This window comes from Micropterus dolomieu, linkage group LG05 (genome assembly GCF_021292245.1).
Source record: "Micropterus dolomieu isolate WLL.071019.BEF.003 ecotype Adirondacks linkage group LG05, ASM2129224v1, whole genome shotgun sequence".
NCBI lineage: Eukaryota > Metazoa > Chordata > Actinopteri > Centrarchiformes > Centrarchidae > Micropterus > Micropterus dolomieu.
In genome coordinates this window covers 10,139,096-10,166,278 of record NC_060154.1, presented here as the reverse complement: position 1 = coordinate 10,166,278, position 27,183 = coordinate 10,139,096, and the positions used below count along the sequence as shown (strand labels likewise).

Below are 27,183 nucleotides of genomic sequence, written 5' to 3'. Positions count from 1 at the left end.
CAATGTTCTAGTAGAGAAATAAGGTACTATGAGCTCTGTAAGATACAACATGGATGTCTTTAACAAATATTATGGCAATCCATCCAATAGTTGTTCAGACATTTCACTCAGAGCCACAAATGTCAACCTCATGGTGGCAGTATAGGAAAACTCAGGGATTTACCAATGTGAGACCTACATAGCCACCCCTGGTGGAACCCTGCTAATGTGGCTAAAACAATACAAAATACTCTTGAAGTCTATTTTGTAGACTTCAGCCTACACCAATGATAGTAGAGAACAGTATTTGCCTTCTGACATTTCCTAGCAGAAGAGCATGTTTTGACTGCCTGTTCATTTACAGCTAAACAGAAATGAGTGACTACGTGCTGGATCAGAAACTTGACAGGGTGAGAAGAGGCCAGGAGCACTGTGTTTTAAAACTGGTCTGCATATTTATGTCAGACATTAGATCCACTGAAGCGATGAAGGAAAAAGTGGAAAGAAACATCCACTACTAAAACCCAATACTAAAGAATTACATGACAAATATTCTATCAAATAAGATTTTATTATATGAAATAAAATTGTCATTGACTTACATGTTTCAATGTCCATTATAACAGCATTTTGAATTTTTTTAACCCTGTCCAGAACAGCAATTTAAACATACAAGGAAATTAAACCATTCAACAAATCAAACACCTTGATGGCTTCTGAGAAAATGATAAAACACTTCACACAGAGTTTTTTTTTTTTTTTTTTAAACAAAAACCTTTCACAAGCTTATTCACATTAAAAAAAGGGCAGCCATCCATTTATTATATTTTATAGTCTTCAAAGACTTAACTGTGCAACAATTACACCAATATCAAACTACCAAATAAAACCTAACATACAATTGAACTAAAATACATTAAAATTACATGAAAACTAACTTTCATTTCCTTGTGTTGGGATTTGGTTTGGGGTGGATGTAGGAGACACATACTACCTGGCCCCAAACAGAGGAAACAGAATGCCAGAGTTACGCAGATTGAGCGGACAAACAGGTACACCTGGACAACAGAAAAAAAACATATTTAATTAACAATAATTAAGACATTACTATTAGAGATGTTTAGTGTGTGTATATACACACACACACACACACACACACACACATATACACACAAACAATCTTTATCAACAAATTGTCTAAGTGAATTCACAGTACGCTACTTCTGCGAAAGCCACTAAATCAGCGCTGAACGTCACAACAGTATAAAAAGCGATGTGTTTACCTATTGTACATATCGAAGTGTCTTTGAATGGTGATGCGACCGCTTAGCTTAGGAAAAAAGTGAGCGAACTACATAAACAGTGAAATTCTATGAAGTATTACATTGTCAACATGCCTTGATACTTGATAAATCAGTTGTGTTTTATCATACATAACTTCATCAATAACCATCATTTTATTGTGAACCACTTGAACAAAGTTGTCTGTAGTACACTTAATCGTATAAATAAAATTTAATGGGCCATTTTTAATAAAGTCGCAGACAAAAAGTGAGTCTCACGATGCTACTGCGAGTTGTGGTCAGAATTGTGCTCTGTTGGACCTGCACCCACACCAGACAGTGATGTTAGTGTGTACAAAGCATACCCTGAGTACTCTTGAACATTACAGCTACTACAGGGAATATATTCAGCAGGTTTTCAGAATGTGTCAAATGTGTATTCACAATACACACACACTCAAATATCATATCCTCTAATCTCTTGTGTGCTAATTCTTGTTTCTATCTTGTGTTTTTATCTGTATTTTGCAGCTGTGTAAAGCACATTGTAACGCTACAGTTCACAAAAAGCGATTTGTAGATAAATCTGCCTTGACCCAGTTTGCCTTGCTTTTTTTTCCCCATTCATAGTGTGCAGAAGTAGAAGCACGGTGAAGCATCAGTGTATTGATATCAGGACAAACGCAATGCAATGCAATCAAATGAAAGCAGCTTGTTGGGTCAAATAGCTTTGGTAACAGGTCTAATTGAATCTGTGTCAGGTTCTCAGGGCAGGTATATCCACCACTGCAAGCAGCAGGATTAAAATCAATACATCCTCTCTACATCAACACCCACTAATTTCACTGAAGGCTTCTCTCTCTCTCTGTGTATACATGTGCAGGTTATTGAAGGTCATTGTATAATCCTATTAGAAAATGAGTGTGTGTGCAAGGGACAAGGCAAGCCTTTGTATGTTCATTAGCACTTTTGCTCCAGTGTAATCTTTCTACAATTCATACAAACCGCCAGGTCCCTGCCAGCGCTTGACTGTGGTAATGTTTACGTTTACCTTGAGGGGTATCCCTCACCTAACACAGCTCAGGCTTGCCTCGTCAATTAGTGCATCCGAAAGCACAACCATCCAACATTTTGGCAACGCAAAAGTACTTGTTTCCTGGTTGGCGAGCAGCGGAAAATAACGTTTTATTGCCCTCCAAGGAAGCGTTTTCATTGGAATGTGACGTCGTGTGAAAACTATGAATTTGAAGGGTTAGGGTTAAAGTACTGTTGTTGCCATTCAAAAACAATTCAAATGGCAAAATCAAATTTGTCACTCTACAAAAAAAAAAGAAGCAAATTATTTATATGAATCTGCTGCAATTACTCACTTCGAATTTTAATACTTAAGCTTGGATTCTTTAGGTCATAACTTATGTGCACATTATCAACTTGCAAAAACTAAATTAGTATGCATGTATATGTACCCTGGCCCAGGTTAGGGGTGTGGAGGCTCAAGGTCCTCAGGATCGGAGGTGGCCTGACCAATGAGGGCTCAGTGACTTTGGGCTGGTGCTGCTCCTCTTCTTGTGTGTCAGACAGCATGAGCTAAAATTTATGTTGGATGGAGTTGGTGACGGAGTCAAGCTCAGTGTCTGAGAACAGAGTAAAGTTTCTTTAATGGACAAAAAAGACCATCACTTACTCTATTAGTGCTTTGTGTAAGTGCTTTACAAAAAACATAAATCCACAATGACTTTGCTTCCATTAAACCAACTAATGTCTTCTCACTTTAAAATCAGCTGGGGTGAGCTGGGCTGGGCTTGTCCTGGTCTGGATCAAATCTGGAGGGACAAGAGGGCTGGAAGTGGGACTGGAACGGTTGGTAGGAGGCGATTTCTTGCTCAATTTACAACTACTGAGGGTCTGGTCATACAGCAGAGCATTGAACAGGTTGGCGTCCTTACCCCGAACAAGACATAAATAAACAAGACAAACAGGTTACAAGAACTTTCTCTCACTCAAACATCTCAAAATAAAAAGTGCTCTAGGTTAGGTTACTGGATAGAGCTTTCTGAAACAAGCAATATCACCGTGATACTGAATGTCAACTGCACCAACAGTTGTGTTCACTGTTGCTTTAACTGGTCTGTGCTTTAAAATATCCACCGTCTCTGTGCCTTCTACTACAATAACACGGATTGTTTCTCTCTCTCTGTTTCTCTGCCAAACATATGTGGCGGCTGTTAATAAACCTGGGTGGTCAACCCAAGTAAATTCTGTACATAGAAACAGAGCTTATTTTAACCTTGCAGGTATTACAAATTGCAAATGTTGTGTCTTCTTCACTCATGGTGAAGAGCTTCCACGCCGATGACATATTTTAGCGTGTGTGTGGCTGTGACAATTCAGTTACTGTCTGTGCCGCTGTGCGCGTGAACCATCATGTGGCGCAGCAGGTCATTATCTATCTTACTCCATTTATGCTTTATTTAAAATAGGTAGAAACGCAGTGTGAATCACCAATCCACAACACAATAACCTGAGTTGTATTTCACTGGCAACTTGATATAAACACTGAAAAGTCTTAACCTTATGAAGGCAAGGCTCCAATTACAAAAATTGCTATTAATAACTGTTTATTTATGTTTATTGGCGTACACTCAATCAATTAAACCAGTTTACACTGCAAGATTTCTACTCAGTCTTTCAGTTCACCACTTTTTCAGTTGGTGTTGCAATACAGATGCTGAACAAACAAACCAACAACATGGTAAATGAAGTACCACACAGATACTTAAATCATCTAAGATTTGCAAGTACGTGGAATGAAGGCAGTGGTGGTGTGGGTGTGGACAAGGTGTCAGATGGTCATACCTGGATGTGGCGGCTGACCTCATTGTCCTCAATAAACTCTAGGGCGGGCAGCTCCTCCTCTTTAACCTGAGACACCAAGAAATTTCCTGTTTCCTTTAGAATCAACTAATTTAACTGTACAGTGAAATTTTTTAACAGCACTTTGATTCATAAGTTCATAAACCAACATACACTAGATAGACTGAATATGCAATATAACATAAAATTACATTCATTTCATTTCAGCTGGTGAGACTGCATATATGAACATAAAACAGCCTGTCACCTGAGCCTACTTACAAGCTGTTCACATTCATGGCAATAGATTTGTGACCATGTTAACTCAGATATTGTTCTAACAGCTACAGGGTTTCCTGAAATACCCAAATTAATGCCCCCATTATCGTCACAAGAAAACTTTACTTATAAAATAAAACCTTCACCTACAATAAAAAAGAGGCACTATTTAACACTGCAAAGGTCACATTTTCAATGAAGGTACTTTTAGAGCTTCATTTAATACATTTTGTGTAAATATGACAGCTATTAAAGTACAACTGACCGAGCTTCGAGCCTTAGTGCTAAAAAAAGACTAAAACCCTCCCAAACATGATACAGCAATTAAATATATTTCAAAATCTGTTTTTTAGTGTTATTATAAATGGTTAGTCAACAGGGAAAAGGGTTTACTGTTGCCTTATCATTTCATTGTTCTGCCTTTGTAGTTCCATCTGTGCTCGTAAAAGTATACTTTTCGTTTCATAATTTTGCCTCCAAAACAATAAACAAAAAAACTGGTGCTTATGTAATACAGTCATCGACAGTAACACTGTAAAATCAACTCTGCTGTATGTTGAATTTAACAACCATCCACTCTTATGAATATGAAGGACACATATTGTATCCAATATCCATTAAGCAGCCAACTGATTGGCTGTCATCTTATTTATTCTCCAACAACAAGCTATGACATTCCGAACTGTGACTATTCCTTAAGTAGCATTGGACTGTGTGTTTGATGTGAGTGTCTACACTGACTCTGTGCCTGTGTGTGCATGCCAGCATGTGTTGAGGGTGCGTGGTGCTGCAGTGGGCCTGCAGCACTGACAGCATGGTTGGTAAGATAAGAGCTATGGACAGTGGAGAATAAAAGCTTTACAGCAACATTAAAAGATTGCGTGAGAAAAAGGAAGTGAGAGCGGGAGGGAGAGAAGTGACAAAGAATGCGCTCATAGATAAGGAACAATTGAGACATAAAGCTGCAAATCCACCACAAACATCTAAGTAACCCAGTACTGACACTAATGTTCTGTTTGGATGTACTGCAACCTCAAAAGATGTTCACATGGAACAGCAACAGCTAACTGTGTGTGTGTTTTTAGAGTACCTTCGGGGAATCAGACATTGACTGTTGCATGTTTACTGGTATGGGGGAGGAAGTGGTCTCCTCTTCTAGCTCTGGCAAGTCAACCATTCCCTCCCCCAGGTAGAGACTCACTGGGCTGAGCTGGACACAAAGCTATGGAAAGAAAAATGAAGTACAAGTAATTTAAAAGTGGTTGTATAGAACAAGTATAAATATCAATCAAATATATCAACTGTATTTCAATATTTTACTCAGAGCATGGCCACATCAACATTTGTCCTTAGTCGGATTGACCCATAGTTAGGAGTGTGTTGCTTACTGCTGCACTGGCTGCACGGCTGCATGCTGTCCCATGACCCTGGTTCAGCAGGACAGTGTGGGTGTAGATGTCGTTATCAGTATGTGTGTCACACAGGTAGAGCTGCAGCACATCTCCAATGTAACTATCCAAAGCGCCCACCAGGGTGCGATCACAGCACAACTTCCGGAAAGAAGCCGTGGCCTCAGCAGTCCATCTGCCCTGCAATGACCAAACAACACCACTCTTATTATTAAAGCTCCATGGCAACAGAACATTTCATAACATCTGCAGCTTGACAGTTTGGATTTATTCATATAAGCAAGTGCAAAAATCTGCAAGCAGCAAGATGAAAGTACAGAACACTACTTACTTGCTACGGTTACTTGCTTTTTTAAACAATACAGGACCCAATCATTGTTTTGTGCTTTTATACCTTTCTTATAGAACTTTAAAACATAACTAATCATGAAGAGTTTGGTGGGATATGAAAAAAAGTAATCAAAATCTGATAAAATTACAAATAGAATGGGCATTTCCTAAAGAAGATGCATGTGCGAGCTGTCAGCTTTTAGCTGTGGCTGCTACCGCTGCAAACTGCTGCTCCATCAGCAATTCTTTTGAATAATGTAGTGCCACCTACAGGTAAAAAGAATTTATTGTATGCCACAGACTTGCTCAGCAAACACGTCTGCTCAGGTTTGCTGTATTTGGCTAATAATCCTGGAACAGGATGTGAACTCTCAACCTTTGGATCCGAAAGGCAAGAGCTTAACCACCAGACTATTCAGGCACACTGTTGAAGACATGTTTTTAACTTTCTTGTTGGACTGACATGAAATGCCACGATAGAGGGCACTTGATGACCACAAATGCTATTGCACTATGATTTTGTTTGTAAATATAGTATTAATAAATAAAGAAACACAGCAAACGACTACTCTTGAGAAACACTGATGAGTGTTTCCACACTCCAAACATGAAGGAAGATTTCACAAGTTTAACAATTGGGGCGCTAAGGATAGGTCAGTCTGCAGTTTGTGTTGGAGGGGACATTGACTGTGGGTTCAATTAAAGTTTAATTCTCAAATACTGTTATTAGAAAAGGGTTGTAGCTACATTTGGATGCCCAATATATGATTATGGAGATGAATCTGCACAACTGAGAGCAATTTTTAAAGAAACTTTGCCAAGTCTGCCAAATCCTCTGCTCCACACTCTAGCTGGTTAACAAAGGGGAATTTTTCTACACTGAACAAAATTATAAACGCAACACTTTTGTTTTTGCCCCCATTCATCATAAGCTGAACTCAAAGATCTAAGACTTTCTCTATGTACACAAAGGGCCTATTTCTCTCAAATACTGTTCACAAATCGGTCAAAATCTGTGTTAGTGCGCACTTCTCCTTTGCCGAGATAATCCATCCACCTCACAGGTGTGGCATATCAAGAAGTTGATCAGACAGCATGGGTATTGCACAGGTGTGCCACAGGCTGGCCACAATAAAAGGCCACTCGAAAATGTGCAGTTTCATCACATAGCACAATGCCACAGATGTCGCAGGTTTTGAGCGTGCAATTGGCATGCTGACTGCAGGAATGTCCACCAGAGTTGTTGCCTGTGAATTGAATGTTCATTTCTCTACCATATGCCTTCTCCAAAGGCGTTTCAGAGAATTTGGCAGTACATCCAACCAGTCTCACAACTGCAGACCACGTGTAACCACACCAGCCCAGGACCTCCACATCCAGCATCTTCACCTCCAAGATCGTCTGAGACCAGCCACCCAGACAGCTGCTGCAACAATCGGTTTGCACAAACTGTCAGGAACCGTCTCAGGGAAGCTCATCTGCATGCTCGGCGTCCTCATCGGGGTCTCGACCTGACTGCAACTCTGCACAGCCATTGAAGAGGAGTGGACCAACATTCCACAGGCCACGATCAACAACCTGATCAACTCTATGCGAAGAAGATGTGTTGTACTGCGTGAGGCAAATGGTGGTCACACCAGATACTGACTGGTTTCCGAACCCCCCAATACAGTGAAAGGGCACATTTTATTGTGACCAGCCTAAGGCACACCTGTGCAATACCCATGCTGTCTGATCAGCATCTTGATATGCCACACCTGTGAGGTGGATGGATTATCTCGGCAAAGGAGAAGTGCTCACTAACACAGATTTGTGAACAATATTCAGAGTTCAGATCATGATGAATGGGGGCAAAAACAAAAGTGTTGCATTTATAATTTTGTTCAGTGCGCGCACACATACACATATATATACACAGTGTGTTATTATCAGCCTGATAATGATTAGCAAGAAGTTAGTGCAGACCTATGGAAGAGAGCTCACATTTGCCAGGTAACTGAATAGATCATTAGCTATCTTATCAGACTCACAGTGGTAGGTTTAATTCCAGCAAGTGATGATGGAACAGCTTGTGCTGGAAGAACCGAATAACATGACCTGAAAAACAGAGAGATGAACTGTAGAAAGCACAACAAAACACAGACACTGATCAGCTCAGCAGCATCAGCAGTAGTAGTAGCGGTTTTGTTTAACTGCTTAAATGTCTGAGATGCCCTACTTGAGAAACTTGAGGTTGGCTCTCTGTACCACAGTTATGTCGCCAAAGTCAACATAGTACACCTCGACCTGAGTGGGGCTGATGATCTGATGGATCACCACCCGGTAGAACCACATTCCTTTGGGTGACACGCAGCAGACCTGACCCCGTCGGACAAATCGCTCAGGGAGGCGGTAGCGCCCTGACACCTCAGGAGAGGTGTAACATCGTCTAGAGGAAACAAGAGATGTCATTGCTCATAGAGCAGCATCAGGACGTTCATATTGACAGTGATTGATTTGGTGATGTTTCACAACATAGATTAAACTGAAGTTCCAAAGGGGATGCATAATAATACAGCGGCCACAATAGATACAGAAAGTGTGGCACATTATCTTTTGAATAAGCAGCCACTAACATGTCTACCACCTCATCTCAATCATCATGTCCTCCATAGCTCGTGCCTCCTCACTCTCGCTGAAGCGGATGTGGAAATACCCAGGCGACTCCACCTGTTCCACCATGACTTCTACTAGCTCTCGAGCACCACGCCGTGTCGGTCTTTTGAGACGCTGACTCTGCAGGGCGTCCAGTGGCACCGCAGGGCTGGAATGCGTCGGAATAGCAGGGTACATCTCAGACATCTACAGGCGGACACATGAAAAGCAGAGTGATAGTGATAGTGGTACACAGCAAAGTACACTGATAATGGGGCATTGACACATGCTTGTTAAATGCAATTCATGATTTGCACTGACATCACATCATGTGATGCTATAATTACTTAACAATATCTTCCTTTAGGTCTCTCAAAGATTGTCCTTATCGTGTAAAATGACATAATGAAAAAGATGTTGCCTAACCATATCTTGGATCTTGGAACTGGTACTGTTCTCTAGCTCCTTGTTCTCGTCGTCTGCTGTGATATTATCATTGTCTCCTCCATGTTTGCCGTCCCAAGGAGACTCTCCATACTTCAGGTAGTAGCTTTTAGATGGCAGCTCCTTTGAGTCTACAAAATTGAAATATTAGTTGAAAACGACCACACGACAACTTTGTCACATGGAATCTAACACACAACCATTTATTAGAACAGGCCATTGATAAAAAAGGTATTGATTGCAGAACCAAACACAGACTGCTGTACTCAGACACTGGTAGAGTATAAATAACTAATAGAGAAGGGGAAAAAGAGGGGGTTCTCCATTCAAAAACACCTCCATAAACACATTTATATTTACAGCAACATTAACGGGTGATAGCACTTAGTGTAACCACCAAATAAATAATTTTTCAATGTGCACTACTTTCCACCATTCCTCCAAGCCAACCTTATTCGTACTTGGTTACCCATGTAAAATGTCGATGTCTAATGATGCATAGAAAGCAAATAAGTAATATGGTTCCAGTATATACTTTGTTTATCAAAATGCCTGGTGTTACACTTACTGAAGTAATTAGGGTGATATTGACTGCTACTATTTGCATGCACATCCAACCTGATTGCACAATGTCACTGTCCTGTATGTCCATGACTATCCAGTGTTCTCCGTTATCACGCCCTGCAGGTTTCAGGTGGAAAGTGTCACTCATGGCGCTAACCAATTCAGTGACACTGACAAAGCCGCTCTGTTGCAGTGGGATGTCCTCACCAAAAAGCCTCTGTGGAGCAAAAACCAATTCAACAGGTGAGATATCCACAGTAAGATCACCACATATCTTTCATTATCACCTGAGCTCTGCTTCATTACACAGAATCAGCCTTGTCCTGAAACTGCTCGCTTCCTAATCACTATCACGGGCAGGTAAGCTGAATGTGAGGGTGTTACTTTCAGTAAGGAGCTCAAAAACTCAAGAAACAGATCCAAAACAGAGAACTAAATCTGGAAGGACTGAATCCAGTTGCTCAAATAAATTACATCTTAAGTTCATGACTAATTTTACTCAAACTGAAGGTGAACAAGAGCACTGCAGGACTATTTTTATACCTTGAATTCAGCAGGCAGATCGTGAACCGATAATCCACCACTGGTCTGACCTACAACCTGCAGACAGTCATGATCATATGAAGATTTTCGTTACATTATCTTTGTACCAAAACAATTTTTCCTATTTAAGCAAAGCATAGCAGAGTTTTGTAGTCACTAGTGACACTAACACATCTGCTTATAAAGTAACAGGAAGTCTGACCTTTCGTAGCTTGTCCTTCAGCTCCTGACTAATGGTGCCAGCAATGCCATTCTCCAGGATTTGCTGGCGAAGCTCCTCCTCCAACTGATGTAGAATTTAAGTAAAAAGAACAAAGATAATTGTACTTAAAACAAACAACTGTTCACAAAATATTTCCCCCCCATTGTTCTTATAGATATAGAAGTATTTGCTGTATTTTGCTGGGATGCCACAATTAATCCTGACCAATCCATTCTGAAATTAATTCTGAAGCTCCATGTGACGACAACAAGTCTTTAGGTTGTAGCTGCAACACACAACTGACAAACACTTTTCCTACACCAATTTTCTATTCTTTCTCATACTAGTTTCCTGTATTTTGCCACCTGATGAAGTTTTGTCTGTGTATCCAGTTTATGCAGTAAGACCTGATAACAACAGAACATCGGATAAATGCTCCTTCAAATAGCCATGTGTTGTCTCTTTTTCACTCATTTCTTGATCTCATGTCTTGTTTCAAGCAACAAGCTGCAAGTGCAGGACAGGTACTACATTTTCTTGTTTTCAATGAGAACAAACCTTGAGGACATTTTTCTCAAAGAGGCAACCTTCCTGGAGCTCTGGGTCTGCCTGTTCCTTCTCAACCACCTCTGGCTTTTTACTGACACTTGTTGACGCTTTACAGACAGAGCCCGAGGTAGTCTCAGCAGAGCGCTGGTTCAGAGGACTCACCAGGGCTTCATTTGGAAAAAAATGACAAAGGCATTTCAAAACTATGATGACATGGCTTCACAACATGAGGAGCCCTGCTCAGTGCTTTTCTGTGCAAAACTTACAATAAAATAATTGAATGTATGAATGGGGTGTTGGTCTGTCATTACTGACGTAATAACCCTATGAACATTTAGCCAATCCATGCACAGTGGACAGATTACATAGCTATGCAATCTCAAAAATGCAACATAAAGACACTGGATATGGACTGCTTTTAGAGACATATTCTAGCAGGATGTGTCTCAAAAAAACTCATGGATTTACCGCCTGTGTAAACCTTGCTCTCTAATAACACACCTGGGGCTATTGTTGGTGTCTTAGCACTGGTGTCTGGCCTTTTGAAGGCTAACTTGTCAGTTCCAGGCGGTTGCGACTGTACTGGTGATGTCCTCCTTGGCAAACTGCACGGTCTAAGCAGTGGCCTGGGCACCATATGTTCCCTCAGGGTCAGAATCGAGCCCAGCCTGACATTTTGGATAAGGATCAGATCTGACGCTGCCTCCAGCATCTCTCCAGTGGAGTAGAAGCCGTAGTTGTGGACACGCAGCGGGTGGCCGAAACAGCGCAGGTAGCAGGCCTCCAAATCTGACAACATGAGTGGACCCTGGAAGAGCAGCTGCATCCTTACTTCAAACTAGACAACATTTTGCAGTAACAGAGCTACATGATTTATAGATGAAAAAGTCAGCCAGGCCTTTACTTCTCTGATTTAGTAGGGTATGTTTGACATTGCAAGAAAAATCCTCTCATTTTGATTATATTTGACCCATTTCAGGGAAAGAAGGGTTGGCATAGACTCTGTGATTCTGGTCCTTGATATATTTTAATGAAACAGCTGAAAAATAACAGACCCAAACAGCACACCTCATTATGGAGGACACACACAATTCTTGTTGGTGAGAAACAATGAATGTAAAAAAAAAAAAGCTGTGTGTTTATAAATAAACTTCACAGGGTATGTTCAAGTTATACCTGGGAGAGCAGTAGACGGAGCTGTGCCCTCAGCTGAGCATGGAGAGCCATGGGAGCGCGACCTCTTCTGGGAAGGACCACAGAGGGGGTCGGGAAGCTGTAGCGGGGTGAGAAGTAGCTGACCCCTCCCCTCCTGACCTTCTTGGACATGCGCTGCTTAGCTACCAGCTCCTCTATGTTTCGGGTGGACTCGTCACCAATAGCTGCGATGGCGGACATATAAAAGGTGAGAGCATTAAGTACAAGACATTGTTCAGGTGTTGATAGGCAAACGTTTGAGAGGGCTTATGCATCAAATGCTACTAACATATTCATGTATTTCCTAAATGTTTAACTGAAACAGTGCAAATTCAAACTCATACTCAAATGAAAAAAAGGGACTCTACCCTTTAAGAATATGCTGCCATCTGCCCTGAAATTAATTGAGACCACGTCAGGTATCTCCTTCACCATATCCATGATGTTTCTGAAGCCCAGGAGTTTCAGGGGCATGGGATGCCCCAACATGGTGACATAGTCTCGCCTGAGCTGATCAGGGTCCAAGCCCGTCTTAGATGAAATGAGCAAAGAACGGACATCCCTCTTCAGCTTTGTCAAAACGTCTTCCTTGTTCATCTTGTCTGCTGACATCTGGAGAACACAGCAGGAGGGCAAACGGAACAAAGCATACTGTGCACCCTGAACCCAACCGCAGTCCACAATGCGGAAATAAAGTTGTTTTATTAAACACAAAATGATATGGTCAGTTTTGCGCATGGATTCATCTTTTAAAATGTCAGCACTGGGTTGCACCAGCTGTGTGTAAGTTCTCTCCCAAGTTAGGGTGTAAAGTCGCCGCTAGAGGTTTAACTACTAGCTTTTTTAACTTAGTTTCTAACGGCTGCTACTAAAATTTATTGCACCATGATTCAAAGATAAGTTCCATCATCATGGTAACCGTGCGCATTAACGTTAGCTTTGATGTAACTTGTCTCAGTGGTGCAACTGCTGTTTTTTAGTAACGTTACCCATTACAGACCCAAAAACCTAGTTGCTAACGCTAATTGAGCTCTGCACAGACACAACCCCTCTAATTGCGCGTGATTCAACTGTTACATAGCTAAAGTTAACGCTAATGTTAGCCTCCACCCACCAACAAAAACCTCTGTAGGTTGGGCCCGGGATCCATTAAAATACTGTAACGTTAACTTAACGTTAGTTGTAAGTTATGCCACGGCTGCAAATTTAAATACATTTAATGATAATATATTTAAATACAAGGCGCAGAACAGTCATGTCTTATTAGAATTGTTGCAAAATTACTGTGAACATAATATTACCTGAAGTCTTCAATATCTTCACCACATCCCCGCACGATATAAATGTTGACCTTTCCTTTCCTTCCTCCACTCTCCACACCTGGTGCTAGCAGATAAACGCACACGTTGGTTGGTAGCAACACAAGTACAAAGGGCCGTGTACTTTGTTTGCAAAGGTTAACTAAATAACTAGTTACTAACCAGCACCTCTGCCAAATAACAGCTTACAACAAATAAAGAAACAAAGCCGTTTCTTTCAGTTTGCGTGCAAAGTTAGAATTAATTGTCACGCTAACTTATCTTGCAGTTAACGTTACGTAACCGTGGCAGCGCTGCCAACACAGAAGTTAAGCTGTCTAACTTAGCTCAAAAGAAAGCCGTGGCTAATTTTCTGATTAGTGCAGTGATGACTTAGAGCAGGACGATCCTTAATTTAGCTTTGTGGAGTGTATTGCTCTAGGATATCGTCTAACCTGTCAAAGATACACATGTCGGTGCACATAATAAACGCTATTTTTTAAATAAACTTTTATGATTTTGTAAATATGCATTTATATCTTTCAAATTATTTGTATGTGCACATAACTAAAAAATATATGAATATAGTTAATACATTGCAAAAATGAGCTTTTTCCCCAGAGCATAGTATCCAGATATCAGGATATTCCTTGCTTATCAATTAGACACTTTGATTCAAGTGCCATATTTACTGACATTTAGCATGGCCCTGCTGATCACAAGGAACTTGACCACTAGTTCTGCAAAGGCTTACACTTGATTTGAGGCCCCTTTGCCTGGGTTTGCAGACAATTACTGAGGACGTCCATTAGTGATTCCATTCCAAAGTGTGGGCCCCAGAATTAATTAAGGATGCATTTGGGAGGATAGGGTGACTTTTTCCTGTAAAAACAGAGAAAAAACGACATCAGCTCTTTGGAAAGGAGAGGTCTGAGTCTGCACATTCCCATTGAAGACACACTGTGACTCCCTGAGCTCCACTGACAGTTTGTCCAAATAGTAAGCTCTGAATGCTGGACTACAGACCTTTCTGGATGGCACTGGTTTTACCAGTGTGCAATGCAATTCAAACAAATTGACCCAGAGACACACAGATTTAGGGCTATTAATGTTTTAATACAATATGTGTGGATGTTTTATATTTTATATGCATGCACTCAAATAGCATAGCCTATGCATGATTTAATGGCATAAATGGTAAAAACATGTCCCTACAAGACAGAGTTAGACAGATTTTGATGTTTCTGTGACAGAATCAAAGGCTTCTACGATGTAACAGCTAAATAAAACATTGGATGGAGTGAAGAGTACCATAAATACGATACTGTGTTTTACCCTTGTTAGAGCATTTGGATAAGAGTTAGCAAAGAATAATGCTAGTAGATGAAAGAGAATATTGCTGACATAAACTCAACCAGCAATCTGCATGTTTTGATTGTATGTGATAAAGCCACACTGATTTTGGGAAAAAGGAGGACAGAGAGGTATTTTTTGGCTTATAAATCAAGAGAGGCCCTGTCCATCACAACTTAATAATATTACCATATCCGTGATGTTTTTTCACATTATTATTAAAATGCATTTTTTAATTTGCTGCTTTGACAACATACAAAAGTTCACTGACCTGAAATTATGGGAAGAACAGAGAGGGTGGTAAGTGGCACTCCCACTGCTCTGAAACTCCCACATTCAAACAGTCCTCCTGATTTACCATCCACCTATTCTGTCTGATGGCTACAGGAAGCAACACACTGCAGTTAAAGTCACTACATATCTCCTTCCTCTCTGCTTTCACCTAAAAAGGAAATCCTACACTAATCTATCGAGCAGAAACATCCCAACAGCCATCACTCCTATACTCTTTACTGCAGGGCCTCCAGCCAGTATGGAGAAGTCCTCCAATTTCAATTTCAACCCCAGTCACCCACCAAGAACCAGAATGACGCCTAAGAAGGACAGGGAGAAGGGAGCCTTGGTGCCTCCCAGAAGCCATCGACAAAGGCCACCGAAGGCAAGCCGGGTCCCTGAGGCATCATCACTGAGGAAAGAGAGGCTACAAAAGGAGAAGCCAGATACAAATGAGGTGACGGTGGAGCAGGAGCCAGAAGTGAAGGCGAAATCCACTGTGGTGGACATAGACAGCGTGAGAGAGGATGAGGTCAAAGAGGAGAACCTCGGGCTCCTGGAAGCAGCAGAGCAGGAGGATGGTAAGTTGAATCTTGAAGAAAAGCCTGGTACATTGTATCTAAAGAAAGCTAAGCAGTGGGTTTATTTCTCTTGTGGGTTGTTTAGTATTTCCCAGTGTGTTGTTCTTAAGATAAAGAAATATGTAATCCTGTGGCCTGAAATTGTCTTTATGTTGAATTTCTTGAAGCATACATTCTAGAAAACAAATGACAGATAATAAAATAAATAGGAATGTCAATTTCAACTTCAATTCAACTTTGCAATTTGTTGATTAGAGCATTTTTCTCTGTATAGACCCATCATAACTCAACTCTTGTGAAAATGCTGTTTGCAAAATGACTCTTGATTCTATTTGATCTGAGCATCTTAGTTGGATTTCTCCACACTAAATACTGTGGATCTCTGCAGGTCTGAAGCGCAAGAACCTGGGAGTGTTTGAGTGGCTGCTGATGGTCTTCGTCTTGGCTCTGGTTCTCCTCTTCCTCCCTCTTTCCATCTGGTTTTGTGTCAAAGTACGTACTACCCCACAGACCAAACAGAAACCAAACACTTTCAATGATAGATGTCTCTTAATTGTCAAAATACTGTTTCCACCTTTCCCCCCTCAACAAGAAGTTAAATGAACTTTAATTTAAATTAAATTAAATTAGTGAATATTGGGGACTTTTTGCATGAAAATGGGCTATATTTAGGATTTTCACCTCATAGCCATTATTTAATTGATAATCCAATGTACTAAAGTACTTTCTGATACACTGTATGTTATTGAACAAAAGCATTGAACAGCAGGCCTATTTCAGCCATCACGGTCATCCATTCATATGGACTGACTGATGTCTGTAATTTCGATTGACAGGTAGTGAGGGAGCATGAGAGAGCTGTGATCTTCAGACTGGGTCACCTACTACGTGGAAGACCCAGAGGACCAGGTTGTCACCTATTGCTGCAATCGTTTATGCTCATCAGTCAGCTGTGATTTAACATTAACAATGTGCCAAAACAGTTGACTTGCTATTTCTGAGGATGTGTGTCAGTGTTTGAATTGTGTGATCATACAGCTGACAGAGTCACGAAAGGTTCGGACACCCCGCAGTTAGTTTAAATGTTTTAGTCTGAGATCTGAATGTTTTCTATCACACCAAAGTAATAGCAAAAACATTTTTAAAAAGAGCACCTGTCCTTGGATGTAACCCTTCTCCCTTCCCTCTCCAGGCCTTCTTTTCTACCTCCCACTACTTGATGTGTGTCACAAGGTTGACATCCGACTGAAAATGCTGAAGGTTCCTCCTCACACGGTACAGAACAATAAGCAAAAACACAACTAACATATTCACATTTAGCTCCAAACGTAAAAATTACTACTAAATGAACTGTTTTCTGTATATGTACCTTGCTTTCCCTGAACATAGATTAAATCTCCATAAAGAGATCAAATTTATTTGTCATATTTTTCTTATATGTCTGTACCCAGGTAGTGACAAAGGACTTGGTGAGGCCAGAGCTGAGTGCAGTTTGTTATTACCAGATAGAGAACGTGGCTTTGTGCAGCGCAGCTCTGTCTAGTCTCACCACAGTGCTGCAGACTCTGGTCCAGGCAGTGGTCAGAGACATTCTTGCCCATCACACATTCAGCCACATCCTGCTGCACAGGAGGAGGATCGGACAGAAAATACAAGCAGCTGTTGACGCTGTTGCTTGCCGCTGGGGCATCAGGGTGGAGAGAGCAGACATGTAAGACTGGTCATTTGCTCTAGATTATCTGTTTTGTATTAATCTTCCTCCGCTGCATACACTTCATTTAGTAAGTAGAAGCCAAAACTAAAAATCAAAAAGCATATTACATCCTGTGGCACTCTGGGTGACCAAGTATGATTGTTTAACATTAGTGCAAAACAGTAGCTACAGGAAGAAGCTCTTGATTCTGATGGCCTGACAGCAAAATCGGATTTTACCAGTTGGCTAGAGAATCTAGTGGATTTTTGAAGAAACCTATAAGCCCCGAAGAAAAAGAAGCTGATATGTACAATCCAAAGAGGTGGCAGTGCTTCTGAAAAATACATCCACTTTCTGTGTGCAAATGATTTTTCCTCTGCAAGCAGTGATTTTTCCAGGTAAAATGGCCAAGAGGAATCTAGAGATTTGTAGCATACTGTGATCTTCCTGCTGACCAGGCTTGTGTTTGATTTTCTGTCAGAGACGAGCTCAGTTGTCCTGTGGAGTTACAGCAGAGTCTAGCTGGTGAGGTTGAGGCCAAGAGACAACACCAAGTCAGAGTAAGTAACTATAGCAGCCTTTTGTAACCTAATGCTTTATTTTGTTTGTTTTATATTCTAATGCTTGTTTTTGCATTTTAAATATTATTTGTATGACATCAGCTTTAATTGTAAAACTTTAAGAACATTAAACTTCTACCTAAGATAGCTGATACATTTTAAACACACCATCAAACCATCTTGCTATGTTTTTCCAGTCCAGAGCATAGCCTTAGTTTAGCCTGCAAAACAATGGTTCTTTACCCCTGCAAGTGAGACCACTTCTGGTTTCTCAGCAGCATTTGTAAAGCAAACGTGTTTCAAACAGCAGGCCATCTCTCCTCCAGGTAAAAGCAGCAGAAGGGGAAAGAGATGCCTGGGAGGGGTTCAGGGCTTCCCTCCGTCTCCTCCATCCTGCCCTGGTCCTTCCACTACCCCCAGATCTCCTCAGCGTGACCCCTGATCTCTCATCCCTACCACCCCCTCCTCCCCATTCTGTGGATGGAGAAGGAGAGGGGGATACAGAGACAGACTCGCCAATGATGTGACATGTGACTGTTATAAGATGAAATGTTATTATTTGTGAAATGTTATAATTAATTATTGAACACCTAATTGAAGTGAGGGTGTTATGGTAAAGTTTCAGGAGATTTTGATCATGTTACAGAAAGTAACCTTCTAGCCAAATGATTTTGTTTATTTAAGTATAACTTAAAATATGAGCTAATGTTAAATGTTTTCCAAAGTGCCTGGGGGGAAAGACTTAACCTTTTGAAATATCTGCAGAGACTTTATTTTTTGGAAGGTAACAAAAACTATTTTGCCTTTACATAGAGTTCAAAGACATATCCCAATGTTAAGCAAAACCACAACAAGCCATTATATAAATGGTGACATCGGTGACCTTGTGATAGTGGAAATATTTTATACTTATATTTACCCTGGCAAATGGTACTTTTTGTTTATTGTTGTGTTTTATGTTTTATGTCCTAAAAACCTAAAAGTGATAACTGGACATTCCCATACATATAAAGTTGTAACACCATCTGATCACACATCAGATCACCGTTTCTTGGTCCTTTTGGTGCTGCTTGTTAGTTTGGCTTCAGCTGAAGTTTTCTTTGGAGGAGCTGGGGGTGTTACTGGGGGTGGGGAAGGTGGTGGCGTTTTCTTTTTCTCTGCAATAGAAACAAAGACATATACCACCTCTATGCTTTAATACTTTGTTGCTGTCTCTCTGCCTGAGTTATACGTTTATAGAATTTCTTGTTCAGTCAGTACCTTTACTTCTTTTGGGATCCAGACTGGGCCGACCCTGCAGTTGTTTCTCCAGGTCCTGAATCTTCTCCAATGCTGCCTGTAGGGCTTCCTCAGCCTTCAGGGCTCGCTGCTCGGCACTCTGGACCCGCAGCTCTGAATCACTGACAAACACATGGAGAGAAATCTAACCTAGATATCCTCTGCACATACAGTACACAAGTCAATAAAGGTCCACCCTCCTTTCTGAAAAACTACAGAAACTCAGTTGATGTGTGGACATTTAAAAAAACTTATTTCCACAATGAAACATTTGCCCTCTTAATTTCAAATTATCCAAAATGTCATTAAAAATCAAAGAGTAGAGAAAGTCCAAAAAATAAAAGACAAATGTACATATCAGTACTTTCTTTTTTTCTTTCCTCTCCCATGAATCATCTTGCGACCCCTTTATCTTGTGACCCTTCGAAGGGCCACAAAACTCTGGACTAAACTAGATAACTGTATATAAAAGTAGTTAAAACTAGCTCTGTCTCAAGCAGCTATAACAGTAAAATGTTTACACAGTGATGCATCAGTATTAACATTCTAATAATAATTAGACTGGAGTGTTTGCATTGTTGTATTGGTACTTCTACTTAAGTAAAGGATCTGAGTACTTCTTCCAACACTGCTGAACTGGACAGCAAATCGGATAAATGTATTTCCTTGTTGCCCTTCTGATGGGATTTTGCCAAATAAACTCTACTTGAGTCTGCAAGGTATAAAAGTGTCTTTTTCACTAATTATGAGAGGCAATACAAAAGCATGAATATTCAGTCATGGTGTCAACTGCAGCTCATGCAAGCTTCCCAGTTTTTATTTTAAACAAAAAAGAAATATCCCTTACTGTGTGTCACAAAACAGCAAGTACAAACAGTTCATGGAAAATCTTTCAATAACTGGATCTACATTGATCACTGTCACCCTTTTTGGAGCGGTCAAAAAATCAGTGACAGTTTGGATAAACATTATCACTGTTCCACTCAACCATAAGAATGTTAACTTACTGCAGTTCCTGCTGCAGTAATCCTACTGTGGTCAGATCACTAAAAGCTTTCTGGGCTTCATCTGTCAATGGAAACACAACCAACTCCTCAGCCTGACAGAGACAAACAGACAGATGGTCAGAGAAATAAACAGACCGTTTGTGCAGTTCTTTACACAGCGAAAGGTATGACACTGAAAAATCGTGTGATTTCATTTTCTTACCCCATTCAGGTAGGCATGGCTCTCTCCCAGCTTTCTTTGTGTAATGTCTCCATCATAGCCAATCAGCTTCACAACTGGACTCTCACAAACCGTTAGCTCCCCCTGCAGCACAACAACACTTTTTATTTTTTTGCAAGTTAGTCTAGTTAATACTGTACAATGAACATGTGAAAGAAATTGCGATCCTTCGATAAGACTCATTTGTAAAAATCTCTGCATTGCTCAAGAGTTTATTTAATTCTTTAAATCTGCTCTGTCTTTAACACAAATCTTCCTAGATACTCCAAAGAGGTTTTGACCTGAGGGAACAATTATTGCATATACATGTTTATCATATTTTGTCTATTATCATACACAGCTGTAAAATCTCCACAATGTACCATAAATGTCTAATTTCACTGTAAAAGACAAGCCCAGTATTTTTGTGTTTTCAGATCAGACTGCAGACTACACAGTACAAGTACACATGGAAACTATATTAAATCTTGACAAACCTCTTGTTTTGTTTCGTGTTCTTCAGCAGTGCACAGTGGAGAAACACGAGTACCATCACTGCCCTTGTCATTATCAATTGATTAACATTCATTTGGTAACAAATTGGTTGGTAATTAAATAAATAAAATAACTCAACCTACATAATAGGTATTTTATACCATAGTCAGGGGCACACTAATCAAAAGTATACCCCTTTCAGACTTCATAAAACAAAAAATATTTTAGCAAACAATCATCTGAAAAGAGGCTACAAACAATGACAAAGGGTTCATAGATTTGTTGCTGGACTCACTAACAGTGCAAATTCAGTGCCTTGCTAAGTTAAGCTTTCAGTGGACTGTCTAACTACTAGAACAGCCTGCTTCCCTTGACAATGATGCCTTTTCTCTTACTCCAACTTTAAAACACTAGAAAAGTATTAATTATCAAAATGTTTGGATAAACTTGTACATCTACAGTATGTCCAGTAACAGACATACTGTACAGATTAACAGCATAATCTAAAGGGTTGTAGGGCAGCTTTTCACTTTACTTTACTTAACAGGTGTTAATATGACTCACCTCTCTTGGTTCTGCCTCAGTCTTATCCTTGACCTCACGGTCTACTGTAGGCTCTACTGAAACCTCTTTGTTGACCTGTAAATACATACATACATACACACACACACACACACACACACATATACAACACTGACTTGTGATTCTGACAAAGGTAATTTGTCACATATTCCAGATATCAAACTCTTTGTTGAGGTGATTGTAATTTCATTGGGTAACTGATGCCAGTGTCAAGCCTTGAATACAGTAAAATCTTATACCGGATCAATAGCAATATCTCTTCTAATGTCAGCTCTACTTCACTATAATACCAGTATCACTGTCACCTGATCCTAGGCTTTCAAGTCATTTCTCCAATAATGAAGAGATAACCAAAATATATAAGCAACTTCAGCAAACTTGTTTAAAAGTTAAATTAATTTAATCATTGATGAACTATAACAAATTAGGTCTATCAGTGTGGGTTGTATTTTTCTCAACTCCTCACCACATTCACCATGCTGTCTGCTGGATAGGCCAGGGCATCACTGCTGGAGGCGGGGTCAGCCTGTCTGGCAAGCGGCTCCACAGGGCCGCTTTTCACTCCTGACAGCAGGATTATACAGGTCTCCACAATATCAATGCAGTCCCTCTGAGGACATACGTTCACAACAACACACACACACACACACACACACACACACACACACACACACACACACACACACACACAGCACAGGTGTCTGTGGTGCAAAGCATACATCTGTAACTATCCTTTGGCGCCCTCTTCTGGAGTCTTGTAATGCTTTACAGCAGAGTAAAACAGCGGTTTTGGCTTTGATGGGTTAAGCTGTATCATTGTGACGTACCTCAAGCAATGATTACTTCATGTTTATGAAACATGCAGTCTTGATATTATTATCAATTATTTGCTATTTATTTAATTCTGCATCTGAAAAATGTTTACCTGCAGCCTTCTGTACTCATCCATCTCATTTTTACCCTCAACAGCATGTGGGTTCTGCAGAATCTGTTCCTCCAGAATCAGCTTGCAAGAGCTGAAGTCAGAAACAAATATTTTTTGATGAATAAATCCTGGAGTAAATCCTCCTCTACTGATCCTCTCCCAGTTAAACATTTTCTGTCAAAGTTACATTAAATCTTTAGCCATCATTCCATTTCTGTGTGTTGTTAATTAGCATGTATAGTGTAAGAGGTGCACCCTGTATCAAAATTCTGCATCTGCCTAAATGTTTGTAAAAACAGGTAAAAAAAACTTCTGGTACCTGGTGATGTATCTGGTAAAATAGTCCAGTTTCTCAGCCAGCATCTTGGCATCCTCATCCAGAGTCTGTATTGAGATCATCATAATGTTGTGGTGTTCCTGTTCTTGGTTCTGGTCCTCGCTATGGTCAGGTACCATGAGGAGCAACAGATCCAAAATCCAGTGGGTCTGAGCCTTGTGGATAGAACTGACCTGGTAGGAGAGGAAACACTAAAGGTCAACACAGCACCTCTTTTGAACATTAAGCCAAAAACTCAAATCAAATGAAAAACAAAATCCAAATATAGTGAGAGAATCCTCAATATGTTTGTTCCAAAACCCTTAATGGAAATGCACTTAAATTTAAAAATGTGTGTAAACCTCCCTTGACAGTTTGACTGAACCCTGTTGGCACTTACTTCCTCAATGAGTCTCTGGTTCTCACCATCAATGAAGTTGGAAAGGCTGGTTATGAAGCACTGCACTTTGTCTAACACATTTTCTGCCTCTGCACTGTTTGAACAAACACACACACAAAGCAGAAATAAAGAACTATTGGAGAATATTTAAATCCCAGAATTAAAACCTGATTAAATCTTTTTTTCAATCTGCTCATTCATAAAACTATTTCAATGAAATGTTATCACAAGTAATGAATATAATGTGTTAATAAAACTTTAGAGACTTAGTATACCAACTTTCTTGTACTGAAGAACATTCAACATTTTTTACAAACTTATCTACAAAAAGCTGGTCCATTGTTTTAACCAATTAGTTTAAGACAACTGTCTAAATGTATATTCTGGAGAGAGCTATACAGTAAGTGTGTGATAACTCAGGATAACTATAGTAATGCCACTGAATTAAAGACTTACTATATGTCTGCCTTGTTTTTGTCTTTTTCAGTCTCTGTCTGCATGCTGGAGTAGTTCTGCAAGGCTTCTTCAGCCAAACGTTTCCAATTGCACAGTGCCTTCTCCAGCTTCAGCCAATCAGAGACAGACATCATTTCTGGCCGGCTAATCCCTGTGCCAAGTTTGGAAACCCAGGACTCCATCAACCCGAGCAGAGACGCAATCTTTCCATGGATCCCTGAAACAGGATGGTTGGAATCAGTCCATATTCTAAGGATTATATCCCACAATGAGACTCATTGAAACATTAAGACAAAAAAAACCAAGAGATGAATATATGACGATTCTGTGAATATAACTGTATGTGTGTGTGTGTGTGAGTGTGTACATGTCAGGACAACACATCATGACACTCACCAAGGTCCAGATTTTGCAGCTGTGAGCAGTTTGTTTACAGATATCCATTTGGACTACAGTCAAGCAAAAACTAAAGCAGTACTAAATGAAAGTGAATCCTTATTTACCTGTCTGTATGCCTTAAAACTCACAGTTGTCATTCAGAATTTCTTTTTTTCTAGAAAATTGTGTCAGCCCTCACCACTCTCTCCACTGACTTGCACATCCAGCTTTTTGAGGTGCTCAGAAATGACCCAGTCCAGCTCCCTTTGGGCCTGCTGGGCTCCAGGGGGTTCACCAACTGGAGAAGGGTGCCTTCTGAACAGCTGAAGGCTCATATTCAGCCATCTTTCCTGGACACTGCCAAGCTCACCCAGCGTCTGCTGGCGGCAAAGCAGCTTCTCACCTTGGAAGTACTCACACTGGAGGGCCAAAATCTACAGAAAATCAGAACGCAGAATAAGACTTTAGGGCAACAAATGAGACTAGATGTACTGTGTGACCCAAATTTCAACATATCCACTATATATTTGGAATACAATCTAAACAGTGGCTGCCAAAATAGCCCCTACCTCATGAGACAGAATAATACCTTAAATACAGTATGCTTATAAATGTAATACTACTTTGTCCTGGTCTAAAGATTATTTGAACATCAGCAAGTTAATTCATTTCCAATTAGTAAAACATTTTTAAACAGATGACACAGATGAGTAACGAGGGACCAGTGGTAGACAGATATGATATAGAGAATGACAGATGACAGAGGTGACGGCATGACATAGATGGATCAGATCTCACAAGTGGCTGATGAGATAGATGGAAGTGCTGAGATGATTGTCAGAAATTAGAGACATGAGACAGATGAGTAAGGTGACATACATCAAACAGATAAAATTAATGAGACACAGAAGTAAATGTACTGTCTTACACTTGACCACTTCTTCAAATCAGCATGCATTTTTTCCAATGAAGCTTTTTCAGATTTTGGGTCAGGACACCTTGAAATTGAGAAAGAGCATATTTGGCAGAATACACACAGATCAATCTCCTCTTCCATAAATTGCTCTCAATGACCTCATCTGACATTATCCTAAGTACAAATTGTCAATAGAAGTGCTAAATTAGCCTTTAACTGATGGTGCTCTGTATTAACAGATGATCTCTGTATCTTAGCTTGTCCTCCTTACTTGTTTTGTGTGGAGCAGAAGGCGAGCCACTTGGCGATGCCTTGCAGCACGGCACTGATCTGTTCACAGTGAGCATGGTCAGTTTTCTTCAGCTGGGACATGAAAGCAGTCAGCTGCTTTTTCCAGTAATCACTAAGCTCCACGATGATTTTTAGGTTCTCTGTGTCCTACAGCAGGATGGTCACCGTCATAGTCAGAGTGCAACTGAACCAGCAGCAATTATACATAAAGTCATCTGTGGGGTTTTGTGTTTTTTGCAAGGAGCAGTACAGAAGATGTTAAGAAATAGGAACAACATTGTTACCTTTGAAGTGAGGTAAAGGCTGCAGTGCTCTGCTGTCTTGGACCAGCTCTGCTCACTGATATGCAGCTGACTGATAAGAAGCAGCTTCTTCACACTGATCACCTGACAATCACAGAAAAACACACTGAACTTGTTTGGATCAGTTTCAATTAACATTGTCTTTAATGAGCATGTTTCAGTAGAAATCCTAACTGATCCATTTTAGTCATGAAAGTTTAAAGTCAGTACATATTATCAGACAGTAACAAGGTTGAGAATATTGTGAAATCTTATCCATTGACAAATATGGTGGGCGCAGCAAAATCTTTGTCTATCTGCTTCAACACTTACTACTACTACTTCACTACTTTGTTTGTTGACACCTCCAACAGAGTGGGCTATATTTGTCTGTACACCAAAACAATCCATATAAATGACTTTCTAATTACTTTTGAGTCCAATTGAAAGAAAAAAATGACATTATGACTCACACACCTTGAGGGCAAGGCAGAAGGTGAACTGGCTCCAATAGTCTCTCTCCGCAGTCATCTGGAGCAGCTGAGCCTCGAGGCGACCCCTCTGCAGCTCATACAGCTCGTGGTAACCCTGGACCACACTGAGGACAGCAAACGGACCATATGAGAGGAAACAACTAGTCACTTTGTAGTTTTGCACTGCATGATGACGGAGCTGAAAATTATTTTACAACAAAAACTTTTGTTTTTTAAAATTTTTTACAATCAAGGTGCAAACAAATTTCCCTTGACATAAATCACACATATCGACTAGAAAAATAAGGCTAATAAAGTTCACGCTGCTTAATTTTGGAATGCATGAACTTGCTGAAAATCTCAATGGACTGAATGAGCAGTAGTTCAGTTCAGTCCTACGAGGGACTGACTCTGCGTTGGTGTGAGTCTGATCGAGAGCCGCAGCCAGCTGTCGGTGAGCGCGCTCTGCTTGCTGGGAAACAAGGGCATCATGGTCTCTGATTCTGGACAGCTCCCTGTGTAGAAGATGCACATCCATAAACACACACACACACACACACACACACACACAAATAACGGCACACACATTTCTCATATTCACACATTGTGATAAGTGCTCTTATGTTCATTTGTTGCATTTATTATTTCCTCTTAAAATAGAAATCACTCTATGAACATGTTCCCGTCCTTAACAGCATCAAGACCCAGCAGCCTGACAGCTGACCTACATACATGCTGAGCTGCTGGATGGATGTCTTGATGCGGTTGATTTCCTCTATGAGCCGGCGGTCCAGAGCCCGCTGCGCCACTGCCTCAGTATGCAGAGCCTTCAGACGACAGGGGATTCGCTCAAGCAGGGACTGGTAGCGTTGTCTGGACACACAAAAATAAGAGCTGCTGGGAAAAAATGCTTCTGGGGTCATTACTGGAAAATATTTTGTTACCATGTAGATGCTGTCCTAATGTGCTGGCTGCTAACCTGAGTTTGGCAAGCAGCTGTCCTCTCTCAGCACAGCTCACACTGACCTGCCTGATCATTTCATGGAAAACAATGTTGTAGATGTTCTGCTCAACCTGCACCAGCTCCAGCAGACCCTCCATCTGTAAGACATTTCGTTTCTAATATGCATAGACGGCTATACTTCCATAAGAATCTCTGTGCACT

General features: G+C 40.5%; 3 protein-coding genes across 9 annotated transcripts in view; 1 reads left to right on the top strand and 2 right to left on the bottom strand.

Moving 5' to 3' along the window:
* Window positions 1–531: 531 nt before the first annotated feature.
* tdrd5 (tudor domain containing 5) lies at window positions 532–13,922 on the bottom strand. Of its 4 annotated transcripts, XM_046049401.1 has the most exons (19): window positions 13,745–13,921; window positions 13,565–13,649; window positions 12,632–12,875; window positions 12,246–12,448; window positions 11,571–11,877; window positions 11,079–11,236; window positions 10,521–10,604; window positions 10,319–10,375; window positions 9,830–9,992; window positions 9,194–9,342; window positions 8,760–8,974; window positions 8,352–8,561; window positions 8,164–8,230; window positions 5,783–5,983; window positions 5,485–5,616; window positions 4,119–4,184; window positions 3,033–3,203; window positions 2,729–2,896; window positions 532–1,037 (listed from the first exon to the last, which is right to left on the bottom strand). In XM_046049401.1, the coding sequence occupies exons 3-18, from the start codon at window positions 12,873–12,875 to the stop codon at window positions 2,765–2,767; spliced, it is 2,559 nt and encodes an 852-aa protein (XP_045905357.1). In that variant the 5' UTR covers window positions 13,565–13,649; window positions 13,745–13,921; the 3' UTR covers window positions 532–1,037; window positions 2,729–2,764. The 4 variants fall into 4 exon arrangements, with proteins under 4 accessions (XP_045905357.1, XP_045905356.1, XP_045905355.1 ...); XM_046049400.1 differs by having other exon boundaries at window positions 12,632–12,923; window positions 13,565–13,922; XM_046049399.1 differs by having other exon boundaries at window positions 13,565–13,921.
* nphs2 (NPHS2 stomatin family member, podocin) lies at window positions 12,443–19,168 on the top strand. 2 transcript variants are annotated; one of them, XM_046049404.1, is made up of 8 exons: window positions 12,443–12,471; window positions 15,433–15,768; window positions 16,157–16,260; window positions 16,605–16,677; window positions 16,961–17,043; window positions 17,220–17,479; window positions 17,943–18,021; window positions 18,348–19,168. In XM_046049404.1, the coding sequence occupies exons 2-8, from the start codon at window positions 15,447–15,449 to the stop codon at window positions 18,546–18,548; spliced, it is 1,122 nt and encodes a 373-aa protein (XP_045905360.1). In that variant the 5' UTR covers window positions 12,443–12,471; window positions 15,433–15,446; the 3' UTR covers window positions 18,549–19,168. The 2 variants fall into 2 exon arrangements, with proteins under 2 accessions (XP_045905360.1, XP_045905361.1); XM_046049405.1 differs by lacking the exon at window positions 12,443–12,471 and adding an exon at window positions 14,538–14,560.
* The window catches only part of axdnd1 (axonemal dynein light chain domain containing 1), a 12,426-nt gene continuing 4,017 nt past the window's right edge, over window positions 18,775–27,183 (bottom strand). For 2 of the 3 annotated variants that reach the window (XM_046049396.1, XM_046049397.1), the window contains exons 8-25: window positions 26,998–27,119; window positions 26,751–26,891; window positions 26,429–26,533; window positions 26,023–26,143; window positions 25,549–25,650; window positions 25,245–25,411; window positions 24,986–25,055; window positions 24,257–24,491; window positions 23,680–23,896; window positions 23,224–23,317; window positions 22,827–23,017; window positions 22,508–22,598; window positions 22,049–22,192; window positions 21,565–21,639; window positions 20,509–20,610; window positions 20,307–20,398; window positions 19,282–19,421; window positions 18,775–19,178 (exon numbers count right to left, since the gene is read on the bottom strand). In XM_046049396.1, coding sequence (XP_045905352.1) covers window positions 19,063–19,178; window positions 19,282–19,421; window positions 20,307–20,398; window positions 20,509–20,610; window positions 21,565–21,639; window positions 22,049–22,192; window positions 22,508–22,598; window positions 22,827–23,017; window positions 23,224–23,317; window positions 23,680–23,896; window positions 24,257–24,491; window positions 24,986–25,055; window positions 25,245–25,411; window positions 25,549–25,650; window positions 26,023–26,143; window positions 26,429–26,533; window positions 26,751–26,891; window positions 26,998–27,119 — 2,325 coding nt within the window. In that variant the 3' untranslated portion in view covers window positions 18,775–19,062. Of the gene's footprint in view, window positions 19,179–19,281; window positions 19,422–20,306; window positions 20,399–20,508; window positions 20,611–21,564; window positions 21,640–22,048; window positions 22,284–22,507; window positions 22,599–22,826; window positions 23,018–23,223; window positions 23,318–23,679; window positions 23,897–24,256; window positions 24,492–24,985; window positions 25,056–25,244; window positions 25,412–25,548; window positions 25,651–26,022; window positions 26,144–26,428; window positions 26,534–26,750; window positions 26,892–26,997; window positions 27,120–27,183 lie in introns of those variants that run through there. The other variant, XM_046049398.1, reaches the window with a different exon arrangement.

Coding starts and splice junctions, on each gene's coding strand:
- tdrd5 (XM_046049400.1), bottom strand. CDS start 12,875: ATGTCAGCAGACAAGATGAACAAGGAAGACGTTTTGACAAAGCTGAAG. Junction 10,376..10,520: donor TGAAGGACAAGCTACGAAAG/GTCAGACTTCCT, acceptor GACTGTCTGCAG/GTTGTAGGTCAGACCAGTGG. Junction 5,984..8,163: donor CTGGAATTAAACCTACCACT/GTGAGTCTGATA, acceptor TGGTCATTGCAG/GGCAGATGGACTGCTGAGGC.
- nphs2 (XM_046049404.1), top strand. CDS start 15,447: ATGGAGAAGTCCTCCAATTTCAATTTCAACCCCAGTCACCCACCAAGA. Junction 17,044..17,219: donor TGAAGGTTCCTCCTCACACG/GTACAGAACAAT, acceptor GTCTGTACCCAG/GTAGTGACAAAGGACTTGGT. Junction 18,022..18,347: donor AGAGACAACACCAAGTCAGA/GTAAGTAACTAT, acceptor TCTCTCCTCCAG/GTAAAAGCAGCAGAAGGGGA.